The sequence below is a fragment of the Diadema setosum genome, chromosome 1 (assembly GCF_964275005.1).
Source record: "Diadema setosum chromosome 1, eeDiaSeto1, whole genome shotgun sequence".
Lineage (NCBI taxonomy): Eukaryota > Metazoa > Echinodermata > Echinoidea > Diadematoida > Diadematidae > Diadema > Diadema setosum.
This window is the reverse complement of record NC_092685.1, coordinates 11820625-11842969: the sequence shown is the minus strand read 5'-3', so window position 1 is coordinate 11842969 and position 22345 is coordinate 11820625. Positions and strand designations below refer to the sequence as shown.

General features: G+C 39.4%; 1 protein-coding gene across 1 annotated transcript in view; it reads right to left on the bottom strand.

The window, feature by feature from the left end:
* The window catches only part of LOC140226952 (presenilin-1-like), a 40190-nt gene extending 20066 nt beyond the window's left edge, over window positions 1-20124 (bottom strand). Inside the window, exons 1-2 of the mRNA XM_072307386.1 lie at window positions 20016-20124; window positions 14508-14727 (exon numbers count right to left, since the gene is read on the bottom strand). Of these exons, the coding sequence (XP_072163487.1) occupies window positions 14508-14727; window positions 20016-20098 (303 nt within the window). The 5' untranslated portion in view covers window positions 20099-20124. The remainder of the gene's footprint in view (window positions 1-14507; window positions 14728-20015) is intronic.
* Between the last annotated feature and the right edge of the window lie 2221 nt (window positions 20125-22345).

Genomic DNA, 22345 nt, shown 5'->3' with positions numbered 1-22345 from the left:
AACAGGCCCCTGGGTCCCGTTTCTATGACAAATTTGCTCTCAGCCAATCAGATGCAAGGATTTCAGTAGCTTTTATCGTAACTTGCTATTATTGATAACGAGTTTTTTGAAACGGGGCCCTGGTCAGCTGTTCCTTCTGCTGCCTCTACCTGTTCACTTACTTTCCGTCTGCTCCTGTGAAATGAGGCTTCTGATCTGGACCGGTCTGGGTGGATGAGGAGCACGGCGCATTCATCCCCCTCCCCCTCCACATCACTTTCCCTCTCATCACTCATCTTTCAAGTAGCAGATTGTTAATAATATTCCTCAAGAAAAGGGTTTGTGGTGGGAACTGAACAATTAGCATCAAACTGCTGTTCAGTAGTCGCTTTTGAGTTAATAGAAGATGTCACGCTCAGTTCACACGGGGCAACAGCAAGGCACAGTGTGAGATGCTTCTGATGCAATCTGTACAACTCATCACCATCTCAGTGATAGCCTATCTTGCGAGCTTACCATCAATTCCGTGGTCAATGGAAAGGGCAGGATACTAGCTTCGAGGAATGCTTCGCTTGATGGCCCGTGAGATCGCACATGCATACAAAACAGCTCCGTCGCTTAATAGACTAATCTGTTTTGGGCACCAATAGACATGAGAGCGGAAGAGAAATGAACAGATTCAAATCCCTCGAGATCTAAAGGGCATCTCTGATGGATTCTGATTACAAAACTTCCAAGTCAACTGCACGACCTGCTACAAAGCAATTTGCTCGCTCAGATTTCTACTTGCAGAAAGACACATTTGGAAGACAAAGATGTTGAGGTACATGTACGAAGCACGCTTGTAAGTAAAATCTGACTTGCTGAAAATCCCTTGGTGTTATTTCGCTATCACCCGCAAAGTGTCTACGAAATGAACGAGTTCTATCCATCAAGCTCATCATCTTGGCAGTAAATCGTGGTTTTGGGCTGCAGGAAAGCAGACTACATGTAGGCCATTCAGATACTGTAGCCACACGTTCCTGGTTTGCGAACAAACAACCGTAGGCAATCCACTAAACCTTTCTGCCAACCAATGATGTTGTCATAATTTGCTGATTGGTACACACAGAGTCACTGACATGTAACGAGCAGCATCCATGCGAGGGGAAGGGATGGTTATGATTACAGCAAAGTGGCATCCCTGTCCGACATTGAAGAGAAGAACGAGTCACTACCCAGAGTAATAATTTGATGACTTGCCAGCGGGCGGGTGGGTGAGTCGGTATTGCATGATTTGACAAGCACACACAGACACAAACACATGGGTGACAGACGATCCTTGCCTGCAGACATGTGATCCCCTGGCACTGCCCAAGACCAACACACCGATGCAGAGAGACTCCCAGAGCTACATTCCCCCTTCAACATGTTCAAGCAATGCTTTCTCGCTCCGATCCCACCAGCTACAGGGGCAGCATCATACCAGACATGTGACCCTACTGCTGTACCTCCGTGTCTGATATCCGGGCAGGCAGGCAGGCCAGTTACTGCATAGCATCAGTCATGCTCCACAGCTGCACGCTCTCAGAGACTTCAATGAATTCTGTCCAAATCCGCAGAAAGGTCCATTAAACACATATGAGGCAGGCTACAAAAGCGCACCGGGCAAATATGCATTTTGATATGCAGCTTCACACACATCCGTGATTACAGATAATCCTGAAAGCACTATGACCTCACAGAGTGAATGCATACATACACACCCAATCACTAGAGCACTGTTTGTTCAAGGTTAGGTTAGAAATTACTTCACACAGCCAGAAACAGACAGCTGCACTAGACTAAGCTACCGATATGTACAGTACATGTACTTGCTACAACCATAAACTTTGTGTACAAGATTAGATGTACATTGTACAGCGTACATTGAGCATTCATGCAATAACACTTGGGCAGTCCAAGCCGTTCTATTCTTAGTGCATTTTGTGTGGGTCTGTCGATCAGCACAGACAAATACCTTTTGAAACCACTGGCTCAGAAATTAGACTGAGATGCACTCAACTGTGAAGTGAAAGACCAAAATGAATGGTCTTTCATTCTGTCAAGAAGGCACCATCCACTTCCACCATACACCATGGACACACAAACACCAGATATTATCTCTACACAACCATAGTGGTTCAATCAAATTTCATCATATTATATTGTAATTGAACAGTGGTCTCCACATAATGAGGTAATTTTTGCTTTATTAGGTACTCCACTTAAATTTGAGCACAAGCTGAAAGAACAGTTCCAAGGCATGTTATCTTTACCTGAAAGTCAGGCAGGCATTTTCATTAAATGGGTAAAATTTTTCCAGACAAATCTGATCTATTCTTATAGTTTTCAGCAAAGAAAACATTTGTTCTATAAATATTCTGAAATAATGAGAAGCAATAAAGCACTTGGTTTCATACATAGTGCAGCATGTGATCAATTTGTCATATCACTACAATGTAAACACACATATATTCATGCATGCCATGTACAAACCCTTGCACCAGCACTACACACTGCTTAACCCTTTAGCAGATTTTGTACATCGTATACAGTAATGGCCTCTGGTTCACTGGAAGATACAGAAATATTGCTCTCTTTTTGACAACTTTCTAAATGCTGTAAAATAGCTCACCTGCACGTTTATTTTTGTGTATATGTTATGTTTATTTAAGACTTTACCAAGAGAATGGTGTGTCACACAAGTAATTCTGACATACTTTGTTGACCTTTGGCCTCTTTCAAATTACATAATTTTATGTATTCTATATGAAAAAAAAAATGATAAAGCTTAACACAAAGCAGAAACAACAACAGACAGGCAGTTTTGGGCATTTTAGGGAGTTAAGACAGGCAGTTTCGGGTGTTTCAGCGACTAATCAATCCAGTGGGTTAAACTACATTTGTACTCCATAAGTGGCACACTGATTACTCCTAGTATCTTGCTACTGACTGAGAAAAGGAAAGGGTACAGGTGTATAAGCTTCATCTCCATTGAGATGCTATTCAACCATTCTTCAGGCTGCTGTACTATAGAAGAAAAAAAAAAATCATATGGTCGTGAGGACGGCAGAATTTGCACATTGGGTGCATGACATATTGTACATGTAGCATTCAGAGCTACCAAGTCTCACACATTATGCGCGAGACTCAAGCATTTAGGGGCCGTGTCACGATCTCACGCATGGCACCCATTTTTCTCATGCATCAGGCGAAGTCTGCAACTTGGGCCTATATAATAATGAGCATAGCTCAAAGGATTAAAGTGATAGTGGCAATTGAAGGTGTATGCTTCCCTTTTGTCTTTCAAAATGAGTTAAAAATAGTCACTTAACCTGTTCCATATGGGAATCTGATGAGGGCCCGTGAGAATTCAGTGTGGAACGGGTTAAGTATGCACCTGATCGCAAAAATTGAAAAAGTTCCCTACCGTGGGAGGGGGGAAAAACCCCTCTCACACCCTCGCTCACGCGCATGTTCGCGCGCCGAGATGCCGAGTCATGAAAATCTCACTCATAAAATTTTTCTGAACTTGCCATCCCTGAGCATTTTAAGTCTAAGTCCAGGAATCAGTACCGTAGCAAAGTAATACTGTAGCTATATATCATAAAATATACGTTCCTTGGCAGTCTTTCATGAAAAACTGGGATTTCTTTAAAGGATGTTGCATGACTTCAGTCTTCACACATGACAGATGAGTTGTGGCTGTAGTAACATACCATGATGTGCATGCATACAGTATACAAATAATGACTGCTTTGAGGGGCACAGTTAAAATTATGGGCCCAAGGTGATGTGAAAACCGTAACTATGCCCGAAGCCAAGCTGAGGGCATGGTTATGGTTTTCACATCACCGAGGGCCTACATAATTTTAACTGTGCCCCGAATATCAAGCAGTCATTATCTGTTTTATATACCGAAAATACAGATTCCGAAATATAGATACCGAAAATACAGATTCTAGTCTCTTTTACAGCAGTCATAATCAATGCTGATCGACAGCGCGGCGGTCGTATCATTGGTGCGTACATGAGTGAATGTGTGAATATACGGGGTTGCGACTGTCTCCAAACGTATTTACAGGGCACAGTGACCGCTAGTCTCTTTTACAGCATGCTGATCGAATGCGCGGCAGTCGTATCATTGGTGCGTACATATGAGCGATCTATGTCTCCAAACCTATTTACAGGGCACAGTTGATTTACTGTGCCCCGGTGCCGGGCACAGTAGATCAAAAATGGGGCACAGCTATTTTCATGACTCCCCTTTTAACCAATCAGATGAGAGGATTCTATATAATAAAATGAGGTATATAATATACAATTTTGCATGGGCTCATCATAAATGCACATTGTGTAATACATACAGTGTACGGGATCTGTGACAGTGTACACATTGTACATTATATGAATGAAGCATGCTCTCCAGTAAATTGGGTCCGTCACTTAATTAAGTTAGAAACACAGGGTGCTACATAACTTTATTTTACCACTTGCCCAGTTGGGCAAGCAGATTTTCAAATTTGCTGCAAAATGCTTGCCCAAACGTTAATTTGACTTGCCTGAAAAAAATTCAAAATATTAGGAAATAATAATTAAAAAATTATGTATTTAGCCCAGGGCATATTAAAACACAATCGTTGGAATAAACAGCACACATTGATTATGCACGCTTAAGCACAATGGAATTTATAACAAAATCTTTGTCCAATCAAGTGTTGCTGCTGCATTGTATTGGGGCTTCTTCACGTAAGTGTTGGAAAGTTGCTGAAATGATGTGCATTGCATTACTAAACAGCTATTCTCTTTTGGCTCCTGTATGGTTGACTTTGTAAGTTTGTTGGGCGAAATAAGTGAAAAAAAGGCAATTTCAAAACTTTTTGCTTGCCCAATTCGGGCAAGCATTTGATCTAATTGTTCAAAAACACTTACCCGAATTTGATTTTCACTTGCCCCGGGCAATCTGGCAAGTGCTACAGATAGCACCCTGGAAATAGCCTGACGCTACCCGATTGTACAGTATGCGGAGACTACAAATGTACTGAAATCTACAGGCCTACGTACAATTGTATGAATTGACTGAACTAAAACAATCATGTAAGGTTTGTAAAACATAACCTTGAAACCTTCTTTCAAAAATGAGTACCCTGGATCCTCTTCCATACGGTACAGCACTCTGCTTTAATTATTTACAGTTGAACTACAATTGATACTGGTAGAAGATAAGTGAACAATTAACATGACAGACCAACCTATCAGCCACACACTGCTATCTACATACACGTACAGATTGTAGTTGTTGTCGAACTTATATGCTTGTGTGCATGACAATTGCAGGTGTTCCTCGTATCATCAAAAATTAATTATCTCCCCACAAAAGGGGGCCTTGCAGGTGGTGTATCCATGTATAATGTACCGTACAATTACTGTTGTACACTGGCTGGTTGTACAACCACCATTTGCTTTCTTTTATTCCACCTTTCAGTACCTGGTAATTAACCACAGTTAATTTTGAAATATTGGTCCCACAAATCATCATTTCTTGGCCACAAGTATGCAGTCTGATAACATTTGAAACCTACAACTGTATCACTATGTGCCCTTCCAACTACATATGTTGTACATCCCTCCACCCTCACCCCCTCCCCCCCCCCCCCCCCCTGGTTTGCTATAATTCTAATTTACATTGAAACATGTGATGAATTGCTCCAAACACACATTACACATACATGTACAATGAAGTGTACACCCATACGTACAACCCAGTAGGGCACTACGTCATGTACTGTGAGTGTGCTCCTTGCAATGTAACATACATTGTACGTATGTAATGGGTTGATTGGGTATAAATGCACCATGGAGTGTTCACTGACTGCCCGCAAACCAATGGGACCTGCTGTTTATCATGCACACAACTCTGGAGAATCAGGACACAAGAGGGCTCACTCCAGTTATAACTAACTCGTAAAAATGATTGCTAAAAACGGGATAATGATTTCGTCTAGCTATGCATCTTACAGTGTTGTGCCCATAGAGTGTTAGAAATTTAAAAGACTGCAATGCAAATACCCTTTTATGCCTCAACAAGGCATATGTGCACAAATCTTTTGTACACTTGAATTATGGTACACAGAATTTGTACCAGTACTAGTTCAGCCTGTACTTCAAGGCTATAAGTTTTCAAAAGAACACATGGCAGCTTTGCTCTAATGATTGCAAAATTACAACAACAACAAAAATAATAATGATAATAAACAAATACATTATGTAAGTCTCTGCCAGTTCATGTTATATTAATAGCGAAGAAGATGAACTTTGTACATTACACACTGATAAACTTGTTGTAAATGGACAAAATACAGAGCTTAAATTGCAGCTCAAGCACACCTAGAGAATATAATACACATTTGTCGTAATGATTAATCTAAACTTGTATCCCTGTAAATATACATAATATATGCATTAGTACGTGTAGAAAGAAGGTAGCAGATGACAGCATTCTTTAGGCATCACAGGGGGCAATTCTGCGGTTAGTAACGTTACATTTAAACATATTTAGATATTTGTTTTTACTACTAAATCACCATTTATTCATTTCAAGTCAAAATCATGTTAAAAACATGTTCATCCTTCCCAGGTTTACGATACAAAAAGAGTGAATACCATCCGATAAATATTAGAATTGCTATGGCAACTAAAAGGGCTGGTTAGTAACGTTACGAAAAAAGGACATGACAAAAAAAAATCAATGTCTTGTAACAAAAAGTGTGCAAAAATGAGTATATGAATATAAGAACGACCCAAGTCCATGGAAGACCATTTCGAGTAAACTTAAAAAAACTTCATATCTTTTTTATTTGTCCAATAATATTCTATTTAACTGCGACGGGAAGGCGACATTGTATATATACAAATTAGAACATATATTATTATGACAATTAACACTTACATTAATTGTGGAGAGGCCATTTTGTGTGATGGACTTGGGTCGTTCTTTGAATCATATGGACTTGGGTCGTTGGGTCTTTGATTCATATACATGATATTCTGCTATAGAGATGAGAGAAGGATGAGAGAGGGCGCTATAATATGAATGTAAGAATGACCCAAGTCCTTCATTCTTACATTTATATAATATTTAACTCATTAATTTCGGGCACTTCAGGGGGTAATGAGGATTTATCATTTATACACAAGATGAGTCCATGCATAAGCTACAATTTCCCACGTTAAACTGAATTTGGCCAAAAATTGGACTTGGGTCGTTCTTATATTCAGGTCTTCAAATGCAAGTTTCTTCAAACAAAGTGCTGCATTAATTTCAATTATTGCATCATGACAAATGTTCACACAAATTTTTTTAGCAGTTCAACTGAAAATTTATTAGCTAGACCCCCAAAAGCATGGTTAGTAACGTTACGGTTAGTAATGTTACATTTGTCTGGAATAATTCCGCAGGTCATTTCACGCTTTTGTAATTGACAAAATGTCACATGACTTCTGGAGTATTTAATTGTATTCATCTTTTACCCCTTAGCAAAACTCTAAGGAAAAATTTTCAAAGGAACCCACTGTAATTTGCATTTAAGTGAAATTCAACGTCCCCAGCCCCACATGTACATTTTAAATGATGGCTTTAGATCTCGCAAAACCAATAAATACGAAAAGTAAAATCTACTGAATTTGAAAGACCATAATGATTGGCGAACACCCATGGCATAAGTTGATGCCTAAATTAAAGAGTAAGATAAAGAGGCACATTTCTTTTATCCATGTCGTGTCCACGATAAACTGCGGAATTGCCCATGGGGCATCAAAGAAAAGTTTCAGCAATGACCATTACCACATATGAGGCAGTCTAAACTCATCAAATTTGGCAATCTATTCTATAATACACTCGTAGTGTGGCAACTTCTGTCGGAGGGGAAAAGGAATGTTACAAATAATTCTATGCTTATAAGAATTGGCTTTCTAGTTGTATGACACAGGCTGACAGTGATTCTACAAACGTAAGCTATGTGCATGTGGAAGGGCACACCCGTTTCATGCCTGTTTTGGTCCACAGACTAAATTTTAAATATGACATAACTTTTGTGAATTCATGCCTACATGTACAGTCCATTTCTGTTTATTCCTCTTTCAATAGTTTTATAGCATGAGTGATATATCCTATTTTGAATCATACTTGAGAACTACATCAACAGCATTCGGTATTAAGATAAACACTGTTGTTTTCATTGTCTTGTCTCCTGTAGTGCTTTCATCCTCATCCTCCCCAGCAACTCGACACCTAAAAGTGAAAGTGAAGCTTAAACCTGTACATTGTATATTGTGTCACTTTCACTTAGAGGTACATGGTCCCGGTGTTTGAGTCAAATGCGTACGCGGGTGCATGGCGCAAGTTTCCTATAGAGACCTATGCTATCGACTCCTCTTTAGCGCTTATGCTGTGGCCCACTTCCCCGAGTCCGAAGAAGTCTGATTCACTGTAGTCAGTGGTCCGATCACAGTTCGGCTCATGATTCGGCTGAGGGGGATGACAGCTTTAGCAAACTTCTATTGTGATGCACGCACCCTGGCATTACTACAGACTGCGCAATGCGCAGAGAAGACAACGAAGGCAACGTTACTTAGCAACACCTACGCATTTTACTCTTGATGACAGCTCAACTTCGGTAATATTCGTATCAATGCTAACGGTGATCAGCAGTATCATCAACAGCACCCTCTACACTACCGGGGCTATGCGCCTTTAATATACATGTGTATACTGTACGAGCTGAAATTTTCGCGGTGGTTTCATTTTTGCGAATTTTGCGAATCGCCTTTGAACCGCGAAAATAATAGCGCGCGAATAAGTAAGCTCAGTTAGACCCTCGCAACCGCGAAATTAACAACACGCGAAAATGTCCTCCAAGTAGCAATTCGCGAAAATATCTGTACGCAAAAATTTCAGCTCGTACAGTATATTGTAGTGTAATCAAGGAGGTTTAAGAGAATGGAGTCACAACTGTCTGCTCTCCTTTGAACCATGTTCACTGGAAAATATTTGATACATGAGCCAAACTGGATGATCTGCAGCGCAAATAGGAAAACAATTGGACTTGTGCCTCAGTGCATAATCACCAGCCACTTTCTACTGGAATAGCTTTGTGATTGTCATTATTTTTCACCATCCCTACTGTACTTATAAAAGAAAGGTTTCACATGATACAGCTACGATTTACACATTTCCATGTATTTCTAAACAGGATTGAATCATGTTTTATATGCTTCATTATTAAGTAAGATTTCAAATCACAAGTAAATACAGTACGTAATACACTCAGTTCTAAGAACGCATAATACCATAAGACAGTCTCTACAAGTATGCGTGTACACATGGAGACGAAATCCTTCAAACATTTCTATATTCACATATTACGTGTCATTGACAATTATTATCAAAAAGATAAGTTTCTAACACAGATTTGAATTTATCAAAAACTAATGCATCTAATACTAAGAGGGAGATTGTTCCATACTGCCATTTCTCCAAAAGCTCTATCACCAAATGTCTTATATATTTGACACTTGTACATACTGTATTTCATAGAGGTTTTTTTTTTTTTTTTTTTTTTAGCACAGATTACGACTGGGATGATATGGCTTGATGAGTTCACCGAGGTATGCAGAGGCATTTCCATGAAAACATTTTCATAAATACACAGGCAAAATATCGCCAGCATTACATCAACATTAAAAATGAGTCTTCAGATTGCTCAGCAAGATGGCGGCATCAAACCCCAATAATCAATGGCACAGATGCACAGTCTTTTGTACAATGTACATTAACAGAAAACTGACAACTGTTTGAATACCGGTAATTACAGCCAGTTGGAACTCTACCTCTCAAATCTCCTTGGTGTACATATAACTTACAACACATTGCTTTAAATGACACCGTGTGAAATAAAATACCTCATTCCCATGCTTTATAGTCTAATGATTTCAATTTCTATGAGCAGGCTTCATCTGCCCAGGACAAAATGGAGAAATCTGATACATACGCTACAATGAGAATGATAGTCAAACACAAGAAGGCAACATCACCAACAAGAAACTTTGTACCAACATCACTATAAAAGTTTTATGGCCAAGATGGATAATATGAGTACACATGCACATATGGTGTAAGCACTCACTCTGCAAATATGACATCAGGTACACAGTAGCTGCAGTCACACTGGCAAAAGATTGCGAAGTTTAAGATCGCCATCTTGCCAGTGTGACCTCTAACTTCTCATGAAACTTCTTGCAAAACTTCCCACTCAAACTAGGGATATTTCCCCAAATCCCCGCCAAACTTCTCAATCTTTTGCCAGTGTAAATGCCAGAAACTGAAACTTCGCAAAGTTTGCCACACAATGACCAGTCCACCATCTGTGCCTATGAAGCCATTGTAATGAATAGGAGTTTATTGTTACGTCACAATCACCAGCTATCAGATGGCGTACTCTTTCTCTGTTCTTGCACACTAGTGACCCATACTTCTCAATCCAAAGATCCAAAGTTTAGCTGCCAGTGTGAACAGACCACAAAAGATCATGAAGCCTTCATAATCTTGAAGGGTGACCCCAATTCAACACTTTTTGGCACATGTATACGGTTGTACGCTATCATCATGGAAATCCCCTTCCCTTCCTTATTGCACAGCAACTGTTGTTTTTATAATGATTCAGGATATCCTCTTGTACACACACCAACAAGGAAAAGTAGAAATTACGCGGAGCGTAATATATGTCCCCGCCGGAAGTAGCATTTAGTAGCAAAATGCACAATATAGGTAAAAAGATCAAGGTCAAAGGTCAAAGAAGTCAAAGGTCAAAATTCTGTGTAGAAGTTTTGAAGCCCTCACCTAGTGCCATCACATAAAGCAAACGGAATCGAAATCGGGTTAGAAATGGCAAAGGAGTAGCATTTTGTAGCCAATGTACAATATAGGTAAAAAATCAAGGTCAAAGGTCAAAGAAGTCAAAGGTCAAAATTCTGTGTAGAAGTTTTGAAGCCCTCACCTAGTGCCATCACATAAAGCAAACGGAATCGAAATTGGGTTAGAAATGGCGAAGGAGTACATGTAGCATTTGGTAGCAAAATGTACAATACAGGTCAAAAATCAAGGTCAAAGAAGTCAAAGGTCAACATTCTGTGTACAAGTTTTGAAGCCCTCACCTAGTGCCATCACATAAAGCAAACAGAATCGAAATCGGGTTAGAAATGGCGAAGGAGTAGCATTTTGTAGCCAATGTACAATATAGGTCAAAAATCAAGGTCAAAGGTCAAACAAGTCAAAGGTCAAAATTCTGTATAGAAGTTTCGAAGCCCTCACCTGTAGTGCCATCACATAAAGCACACAGAATCAAAATCGGGTTAGAAATGGCGAAGGAGTAGCATTTTGAAGCAAAATGTACAATATAGGTCAAAGGTCAAGGTCAAAGGTCACAACTGAAATTCTGTGTAGAAGTTTCAAAGCTCCCATGTAGTGCTATCATATAAAGCAAACAGAATCAAAATTGGCTCATAAATGACAGAGAAGTAGCAAATTGAACATTTTGATCACACACGGACGCACAGACGGACAGACGGACGGACGGACGGACACACAGACCATGGAGGTAGAAAAGGCCTCTCTTTTCTACCTCCATGCACAGACACACACACGTACGGAGCCCGTTTCATAGTCCCCTGCTCGAACTCGTTCGGCGGGGACAAAAAAAAGAATCTCTACAGAGATCCACCCACTGTGACCAAGGAGCTTGAAGCTCCTTGCTGTGACCAACACATTGAACATATGACATACCCTACTTTGCCAAGTGCTGTCGAGTGTTACAAAAATTTTGGCAAACTGTATAGTCCAACAACATACATGTAGATTGCAGTACAGCTGTATAGCATAAAAATAGCAATGTACCATCTTCAACCACCGACTGGAAATTGATCATGATAATGATTGGTATTACAGAGAATTTCAGAATATACTGGCATAATATGATATACATGTATTACATGGGTTAACAAGAAAACATTTTCCTCTAATATTTGATGACAAAATGTGAAGACCATTTTTTTTTTCTTGTCAGCCAATTTGGGGAGAGAAGTAGCAGCGAAAACTGTGAAGACTTTGTTTGTTTTTTGCTTGTCAAGACCTACACGTGTATTGTATCTTCATCGGGTCAAACCCCTAACCCCCGACCCCCCCCCCCCCCAAGCAAAAAGCTAGATCCACCCGTTTCCACATAGTATATGCAGCGTAGCCCATGATCCATGCTCATCTACAAAAAATGATACACTTTTAACAGGACTGCTGCACAACATGTGTGGCCGATAGTGCAGATATGTTGACTTACAACTTGTACAATGTACATGTGTGTATCTCTGCTGGTCACCCATGTTTAGCCTTGCCATTTCCTCTATGAGGAAGTGCTTTGGTATTCTGGGACTTCATACAGGACACACTCAAAATGTCTCACAAACCTGTCACCACAAACTGTGGAGTTGCCTACAGCATTGGGGCCAGGCCTTAGCCCGCCAATATAATATGTTTTCACAAAAATGCTTCCCTTCCTGGGCTCTACATGTACTTTTCAATGTAGTATCAAAGCGATTTCTGTACATCAATCATTCTGTCTGTAAAATGAACAATTGGTCACTATGACTAAGTTGCTGTTGGATTTTTGAAAGCCATGTTCACTGGCATAATGCCAGAAGTGAATTGCCCGTTTGTCCTTTCAATATCAAATGATCAAAAGTTCTATTAAAACTTTTGCCGACTATTTTTAGATTTTATTGTTTACAGGTGAGAGTAATGGTACTTCAAAGTACCTTTTAATTACAGTCATCGTTCTGAAGTCTTCATCTTTTAATGTAAAACAGAAAATGATGCATGTCACTTGATTGTCACAGATGGGTACACAGTACCGACATTGTTTGTATCGCTTTGCAATTACACTGTATTAATTATGCTGAAAATTAGAATCCACTTTCATACAGAGTGGCAGTACAGCAAACTGTTGAAATACTGTTTGCACTTGTGATACTACATACACAGCATATATCTTCTGCAGTGAAATGATTTTTGCGAATTTCACAAGTTTAAAAAAAATAACCACTTGTGAAAATATTACCTCCCATAACTCAAATGCATCTATAGTACAAATTGTTATACTCTCCAAAGTGGGATATTGCTATCCTTATTTATTTATTTATTTTGCTAGAGAAAGGATAACACTTTTGTCTCATTCTATGACTGTAGTTCTTGGTGATGGCTGCCAAATCTTCTTACATGGCTAAAAATACAAAATATTATACTGACTAAATACAGTCAAGCCTGTCCTAGTGACCACTTGTCTACAGCAGCCACCTGCCATATACAACCACTAAGAACAATTCCCTTTGAGAGAAAAAACATGTTAAAGGACCTGTCTGTAGTGACCACTTGTCTATAACTGCCATTCTTTTGTCTCACTTGAGTGGCCGCTGTAATAACAGGTTTGACTGTACTATAATGGCATATCAATATGCAGTATCCTTACATCATATTGACGTACAAGTGTATGGTTAATTACAAACAAAACTCAGCTAACACAAAAGTATGTTCTAAATCCCTAGTGCAAAGCTCTTGGAAGGCATACACATGTAGATCGACATACCACATTCTTTTATTTTAGACATATACCTTGTGTGTATACTTGCACAGTCCACTCACTCTCAAAAAGAAATCCATGTATGATATCAATCTAGAGAGATCATATCTATTGGTACTGGTTTTCAAATTATTGGATGTGCTGTCTTAGCAACCATAATAATTACAACTTGTAGGTAATTCATCACCTCTTAAAAACTACTACCATGGTACGTACAATGTACTCTCCATATCACAATAATACTGCATCTCACTGGTTACTTGGGCAAACCTTTGAAAATTGAAGGGTTGATAGGCAACCCAGTCAACAGAATATTTATAATGCATATCATCTGCATAAAAGTGGATATTTTCACGCGAGTAATTTTTGGCACTTGGCCAGGTAAGAAGAGTTTCGCATGTTTTTAATTCCGCGGAATCAAGACATCACGCACAGGAATATATGGCAAGCAAAAATATTCGCGTGCTTTTATTTTCGTGCGAGTTTCTGGTTGCGCGAAATGCGCGAAAATTTCAACACCGCGAAAATTTCCACTTTTACAGTAATTAATACATCACATGAATGTGTTACCGTACATTGTAATGCTAAAAACATGCAATCAGTAGTCATTGTCACTGTTTATGGTTCCCCAAAGTGATGTCTAGTAATGGTGCCTGTGTAAGTTGGACATGTAGGTACTACATTCACTGTATGCATGATACAGTATTTGCAAGTGAGGAACTCTGTGCTACATTGTATGTTGTGCAGCAAAGGATCTCACAGTACTGCACACAGTGACAAGTGTTCTTAGCTGCAAGCGACTGATTTCAGAAATCTCTCTCTTACCCTTCTCTGCACTGACGTGGAATGGTTCTCGGCGTTGATGCTCGTGCCGTAGTTTGGGTTGGTGGCTCCCTCCGTGATTGCCGTGCTCGGCGACTGCGCCGTGGGTGCCGTCGTGCCTTCCTCCATTGTGTCCGACTGCTGATCGGCGTCCTCGTCAATCATCAGTCGGGTGACCTCTGTCGGGTTATCTTCGTCCTGATCCCAGCTGCCCATATGAGATCTACAGGGAGAGAGAATGCCACGTCATTTCGCTGCTACTCATACACAAACTCCGACCTAAACAAGTCGCAGCTCCCTCAGTGTGGAAGGGGACGAGCAGCGTCCGTGTGATCAGACGTCACAAAATTACCCACTTCCTCCTCACTGGCTGAGTAACCTAGATATCAAATGCCACAATCACCAGCACTCCTCTTGCAAACAAGCAACCATTAACCCGCCAATGAGCAGCACTTGTTGTTCTAACAAGGATTGAATTCCATCTGCCATTTGAAACAAAATTAGACACTTTGTAAACTTATTTGTGCCATGCAATTTCCTGAAATAGGAATAAAGGATAAACAAATACAATGTACAATTGTATGTCAGTGCCGAATGAATTAAAGCAACAAGTCTTAGCAAACCTCTTCGGAAAATAAAATCTGTTTACATTTCAGAACATTTTTTTATCCCGCCAATAGTTAAGTATGGCAGGACATCATTATGAAACATTTGCCAAAAGACCCAAAATTCAACAAATTGCTACACATGTACATGCATGTATAGGCATACAAAATGTAAACATGGCTGAGAGCCAGTAAGAGGTACAACTTTTGTACACTTGGAAGTATTCTAACAGAGCATCAACACTTTTTGTGTCATTTCCTAGCTAAATAACAAATTCAATGTAAGAAGTCATCAAAAAACAAACAGAAAAAAAAAACAAAAACCAGACTCAAATCAAGATTAGAATGGATTTTTTGTCTTGATGTCAATCACAGCCGTTGCTCTGAACTTAACAATCTCTAATTAAAGCTGTGCTTCTCAGCCTTTTTCAACCCAAGGCCCACTTTGACTCCTATATTTTTTTCTTTTCTTCTTTTTTGAGACCCAGTTAGATCATAAGAAATATAAAATTTCTATTTCATTTTTGGTGGGCATCGCAGCCAACTGGTTGAGAAGTGTGGTATCAAAGTATACATGTACAAACCGGTAGAACAGTGACCATTATTGATCTCTTCATGAAAAAAAAAAAAAAAATGGCCAATCTCATTTTCATTTTCTCATTTCATTTCTTCCCCTTCCCCTCGCCTCTCCCCCCCCCCCCAAAAAAAAACAAAACAAAACAAAACAAAACAAAACAAAACAAAACCCAAAACAAAACAAATAGGAGAAGAAACAAACCCATAAATTGTATGTACAAGTATATTGTATGTATTCAGATTGGATTCTGAAAACATACATTTATATGTAGGTATGCACAAGAAAGAACAAAATGAAATCTAAGTAGGACTAATTGTTGCATGTGTCAACAAATGTCTGCAAATATTGACATGCTTCTCATTTCTGTATCAACCTTTCTGTGAGTTCTTGATATGTTTGCAAAATTCACAAAGTAGCATTGTGAGAATAAAAATATACTTCAAATCTGATTAGAAACAGTGATACATTCACCTGTTGTTGTTTTTTTTTCCATCAATAATGATGGACCAGCTTTCATCAGTAATATTGACTACCCTGGTACTTTTGTATTTCACACATGTCTAAAAAAAATATCGATCTACCACACATGATACTTCCCATACCCTATGAATCTATGATGAAAAGAAATGATGAATCAAACGTGATACAAAATAAAATGAAATGAAATTTCACATGTATAAGGGTGTACTGACTTTAACCACCAAAGTGGACTTCAACCACACAATAGAATAAAGTGTTATCTCCAGCAGGCCGTTTCAAAGGCAGTTATGTTGAAATGACAACCGATCACAGTGAAATCACCAGGCGGCTACCATATCCATTGTGGTAGGACAAACTACCAGTACACTGTACATGGAAACGACTAGAGTTCAATTGAACACAGATCCATGGACATCCTTCATGACTTTGCCTAATGTCCAAGAGGCTGATGACCACTGCTATTAAACAATGGTCTGTCCAGCAGCAGATTTCTTTTTAACCCACAATCCGGTTGTGACAGATGAAGACAGTTCTATTCTTGATCCAGTATAGACTTGTGCACGGACCTATGCAAGTGTACATACAATGTATTGCATACATATGTACAGTGCATATGTATTCATTGCGACTGCAGGTTTAGACGCCACAAACTAACAATCCTGATCTTTGCCCCTGATAAATGTCCAATCCAAGGAAATAGTACACAGTATGGACACAGAAATAAGTCACTTGATCAAACAAGTGGGAATCAAATGCTATGGACAAGACTAATGCCACCTCCGCAATAAACCAAACACAGGGGGCTACGTAGATCACAGCTAATAATGGTCATCATCTTAGACAACAATGACCATAAGCAGAGACAACACACAGACAGCCCCCCCCCCCCCCCCCGAGATAATGTGATAACTGGATTTTCTATAGATATCATTTCCAAATAAAGCTGTCCTCAATCAAAACAAACAAGTCTCCACTCATAAATTATGTCAGATTTATATTGTCACTCTTCATATACTTACTGTACCTTCACAAGATTTAAATTTTAAGTTATGATAATGCAGGAAAGAGACTTTTGTCTTTACCTGCCCTCATTATCTTATACTAGCATTGATTTACAGGTATCTAACATGTAATACTAACAGTGATCTTGTTCATCCTGGAGATCTCTGGGCCTAAAACAGAATTTAAACTCTAAATTATTAAGTAAAAGTAATACCATTGGTATCATTCCTGTTTCAAATTGACCAACTTAAATATGTTACAGTAGGACTGCTTTGTTTTATAGATAAGTGGTCTATAGGAGCCCTGGGGCCCGTTTCATAAAATTTGTCATCAGTGACAAGTTGTCATACATGTGACAAGCTACTGAAATTCTTGCATCTGATTGGCTGAGAGCAAATTTGTCACAGAAATGTGGCAGTTGTCACTGATGACAAGTTTTATGAAACGGGCCCCTGGTCTAATTGTGCTTCGTGACACAATATACGGCGGTAATAAAAGATGGCAAATGACAAATCCAAACGTTTTGAATGACTGTCTGCAGTTCTTTCCCTTCTGCTCCATGCTTCACTCTAGCGAGGAAGAGTCCCTCGAGAATGGAAAAAAGCTGCCAATGTTATCCCCACTTTCTAAAAGGGTGGTGAGCACAAAGAAGTAAGCTATAAGGCCCCCATCTCACTAGGAAGGTGACTATGGTGATCTGTGAAAAATTTACAAATCGTGGCGCAGTCATCTTCCATCTCCATTTTTAACCTGCAAGGCGATTACACTACGGTTTCTCTACGCTCAACCTGCGCTATAGGCAATAGTGCCACAATGATAATACGACTCTGCCAGGTTGTTGTCACATTTCCAGGCCGATGAGTGTGTTGCAATAGTTGTATGCTTATCAAGACCTCGCTACAACAGTGATTCAATCGGAGCAACAGTGACTGGGATGTAAATTGGATTTCAATATTGAAGTTTTCAGTCAGATGTCAGTGTCAAACCAACATGGATATACTGAATATGGTTTCATCCTTACATCTCAGCATTCTAGAACACACCAGTTAGAACCTGACATGAAATGGCACTATTAGTTTTTAAGTCATCCACTCAATTAAAAGGGTGAAATGTGTATATTAAAGAACCGAATTACGAGCAAATGACATATCGTATCCTACAGTGAGCTAATTTCATGTAAGATATATTTGAAAAAATTGCAACTTTCTACTTGCATTGACTTGCAATAGTATATTATGACAAACAAAGAAACAATTTAATAAACAGAGTAGATTCGTACCAAGTGTAAGTGGAAAAGGGAATTTCATACGCTTTTCTCCATATCCACCTCCCTGGTCTGGTGTATCACTTTCTTGCATTCATGGTTGGTTCCCGTTACATAATACTGCAAAAGTGGTAATTTTCATGGGCAATGGGTGGGGGGCGCTTTCGATGGGCGTGAGTTACCGTACGCTTTACGCATTGCTACCCCATGAGAGCTACAAATACAGCTTTTTTATATATATTAATGCGCTCGTGAGGCGATTGTGATACGCTCTAAAATGCTACAGAAGTTTTAGACATGTTCAAAACTTGGTGGCGACCATGGCGATTGTGGCAACTCTCTACGCTTGTGCTTCTAAACCGCTCAAAACATGATGAAAAGATTTAAAGCGATAAAGCCACGATCCACCACGCTTTGTCGATATTTGATGATCATAGCAGAATCGCCATCTTCTAGTGAGATGGGGGTATAACGTACAGACCCATCTCCCTAACTTTTATCCTCTGTTTACGATTGCAGAGATTACTTTCATTTTAAAAATTTGGCTGACTGAGGAATTCCTCCAAGAGCTAACCCAGCAGTTCATAAATGAGTGGAAGAAGAGTATGAAACATCACAAGTGTCACATCAGTGGCTCCACAGTGCAGACACAATCTTTTAAAACTGCACCTCTTACTGGTTTCATCAATTGACGACCCCCCCCCCCCCCCCCTATGTCTCCTCATCATCCACATGCTGATGATGCTGGCGATTCCTCTGCCCAGCCTGCACTGAATAGGAGAGATGGCAGTCTTTGTTGGCCACACCATGTATGTAAACTCGAGTAAAAACATTGTAACTGTTAGATAAGAATAGGATCTACTCTTTAATTTCTACTTTCTCTTAAAAATTTAACTACGTACTGCTCCCGAGTCTTGGGCATGGGTCATGGCATGAAGGAAATATTTTAGTAGATTTCCTAACAAGAATTTAATCTCCCCTTCTCCGTTCTAACAATAATATTACAAAAATTACAGAACATGAATGGCAGCATCGATTTTTTTAGTCCTGACACAATCACAAGTACGATGTGGTACGAGATACAGGGCCAGGATTAACAGCTACCACACAGCCCCAGGGAGCAAGAGGCGCGAGCCGCCGAGGCTGCACTATCTAAAGAGTCTACCGAGTATCACTTGTACAAGTTGTATAGTGTACCTTCGCTTCGTCATGAAGAATCTTGTCAGACTCTACAATTGTGTACAAAGATGAGTAGGGCTATCTGTCGTACAGAAGACCAAGGCCCAGCAAGGGCAAGGCTGGACCACGGACGCGGACGTGAACCATATACCATCCGATACCGATGCAGCCAGCACACAGTACACTACTACACACTATTATTCTAAGCACTATCCACGAACACTAGATGCATATGATAATGTTTAGACCAAGTGAAATGCCCTGACCTATGGCAATGTATGTATTTCCGCATTCAATGTTTTGCGTATTTATAGCCATGATCAAAGTCCACTTTGAGGGATACTTGCTCTGCACTGATATTATATTCTAAAGTCGCCAAACACATGCGTAAACGATACCTGTACCTATTCACCGAGTCGTAGCAGTTGGCAGCTTTCTCGGCATCTCCATTGTTGTCAGCACTTCCGCTTTCCTCGTTCTGCATCATTTTGAGTCACGTGATGTTTGTTGGTGAAGCGGGGGTTTTGTGGGTTTTATGCATGCTGCTGCGCTTTCATCATGCCATCTACCACTTTACGCACCAGCAACGTATCATAAGTCAGTGCGTGGCGGAAAAGAGGGTTTAATTCACAGGGTATAGATTTATCACATTATATGCACATGACAGCAACGAAATTACTTTAAAGATCATACATAGCACATATTGTTGCTCTTCTCTCGGAGTTACATAAAACTCTCAGTAAAGAGATAATTTAGGGAGATACTGCTCGAAGTCAGAGCGTTACAACCTCGGGAACTATGATTCTCGAGAGGAAACAAGGGTGCTAGAATATGCGAAAATCTTTGCGATGCTTGGATAATTTCTGACTAGTACAATAAGTGAGACAGAGGATTCGATATGCAAATAGTCTCATTAGAACAAATATTCTGTGTTGTTTGAAGAGTTGCGTTGTTATGTTATTGATGTGAGTTGGGGTTTTGTTCAAAATATTGTGTGTCGCGTATAGGCTCACAACGTCACTGTATAGTGTAAACTTATATGATTGCCCTCATTGATAATTTTTCAAACAATATGATACATAATTCACCTGTATCTATACCTCACTAAGAGGCAGAAAATGCCAGCCGAAAACATTGAGGGCACTATATAGCTGCTGCTATGATTTCTCGGTCATGTCGTTACTTCATCGGAAGTCTTCTTCGAATGTCATTTTATACTCATGTACCATATTTTACAGGTATTCACAATATTCCCTCCATGACTTGGTCATCTCTAGGGAATCATTTGTTTGCTTTTACGTACTAGACCTTTACTATAGAGTGGCATATATTCATTCTGCTTTTTTAGTGAATATCATAATTCATGAATTCATAGTGCAGTAAGTTACGAACGTTAATTCGTATCAGAATTGTTGATTGCACAACCCGATAACCATGTCAGGCAGGGGCCGCGAAGCTTTTTGTTTGTTGATTGTTGATCGATGTTGTTGTTGTTGTTTGTCATTCCTTTTCTTTCTTTCTTTCTTTCTTTCTTTGGGGGGGGGGGGGGGGTAATGGTCAATGTAGGCCTACTAGCCTATGTAGACCATGTATGTACTCAGTTATGCAATAATTCGATTGGTACGCAGTTAAGAGTAACAGTTTAGATTCAAAATACGAACAAGACCTTTTGTATCATCTAGGTATCTTCGCGGATTTACCTAACAAGTTTTTTTGAGAGGACGTCATTTGATTTTTCAGAGAATCTTAATCTTCATTGCTGAGAAATAAGCTAGGAGTACATTTCAGCACTTGTTTCTGAGTAGGGTCTACTTCGTTAGAATAATCGTAATCTGATGAAGACCAATTGTGCAAAAGCATCATAACATTTGAAAATAATGCCTTTACCAATGTATACGAAATCCCATCTACTTCACATGGTTATTACTACTCCACCCCCCCCCCATATCTATGATCTTGACTGTACGCGTGGATAACATTTGAGAAATATACTGATAATGAAATCCCACAGATAGAAAACATAATCCGATTTGTAACAGGAAGTTTGATGTATTTAAAAATTGATTGGCATAATTAAGTTCTATTTAAAATCGTTGATAAATGCCATACTTATACAAGGTGTTACACACACACACACACACACACAAAAAAAAAACACTTTTGATTCTTAAAGGGGATGGCTAGTAACTGATCAGTGGGAATCAGTGGGAATGCTGGGGGATGATTGTTCCCATCAGAATGGTCTCATGCATGTTCAAGTAATGTGCAGTTTAATTGTAGCATGCCTGTACAGTGACGGGGCATTAAACTGCAAATTTTTTAACATGAATATGAGACCGTTCTGAAGCAAAGAATTTTCACACAAGAGATACCGGTATATAATGTACTCTAAAATGAATCCCACAAGAATTGGAACAATCATCAACCAGCATTCTCACTAATTCCCACTGATCAGTTACTAGCCATCCCCTTTAATAGTTTGAAAACTATTGTGTATCAGATAACACGGTCATTGATATGAGAAATAGCTGAATGGTGCATAATCGTAGCTGGAGGTGATTTGAATATGAAAGCATAAATCAGTGAAAAAAATCATGATTGATTTTAAAGTTGATAGGTTCCAGATTTTGGTCAAATTTTAACCCTCTGTACAAAACTTGAACTTTACACAGGAACCAATGATGTGTATGTGAGTGTGTACTTACAATGACCCTGAACAATGGACATGAATACC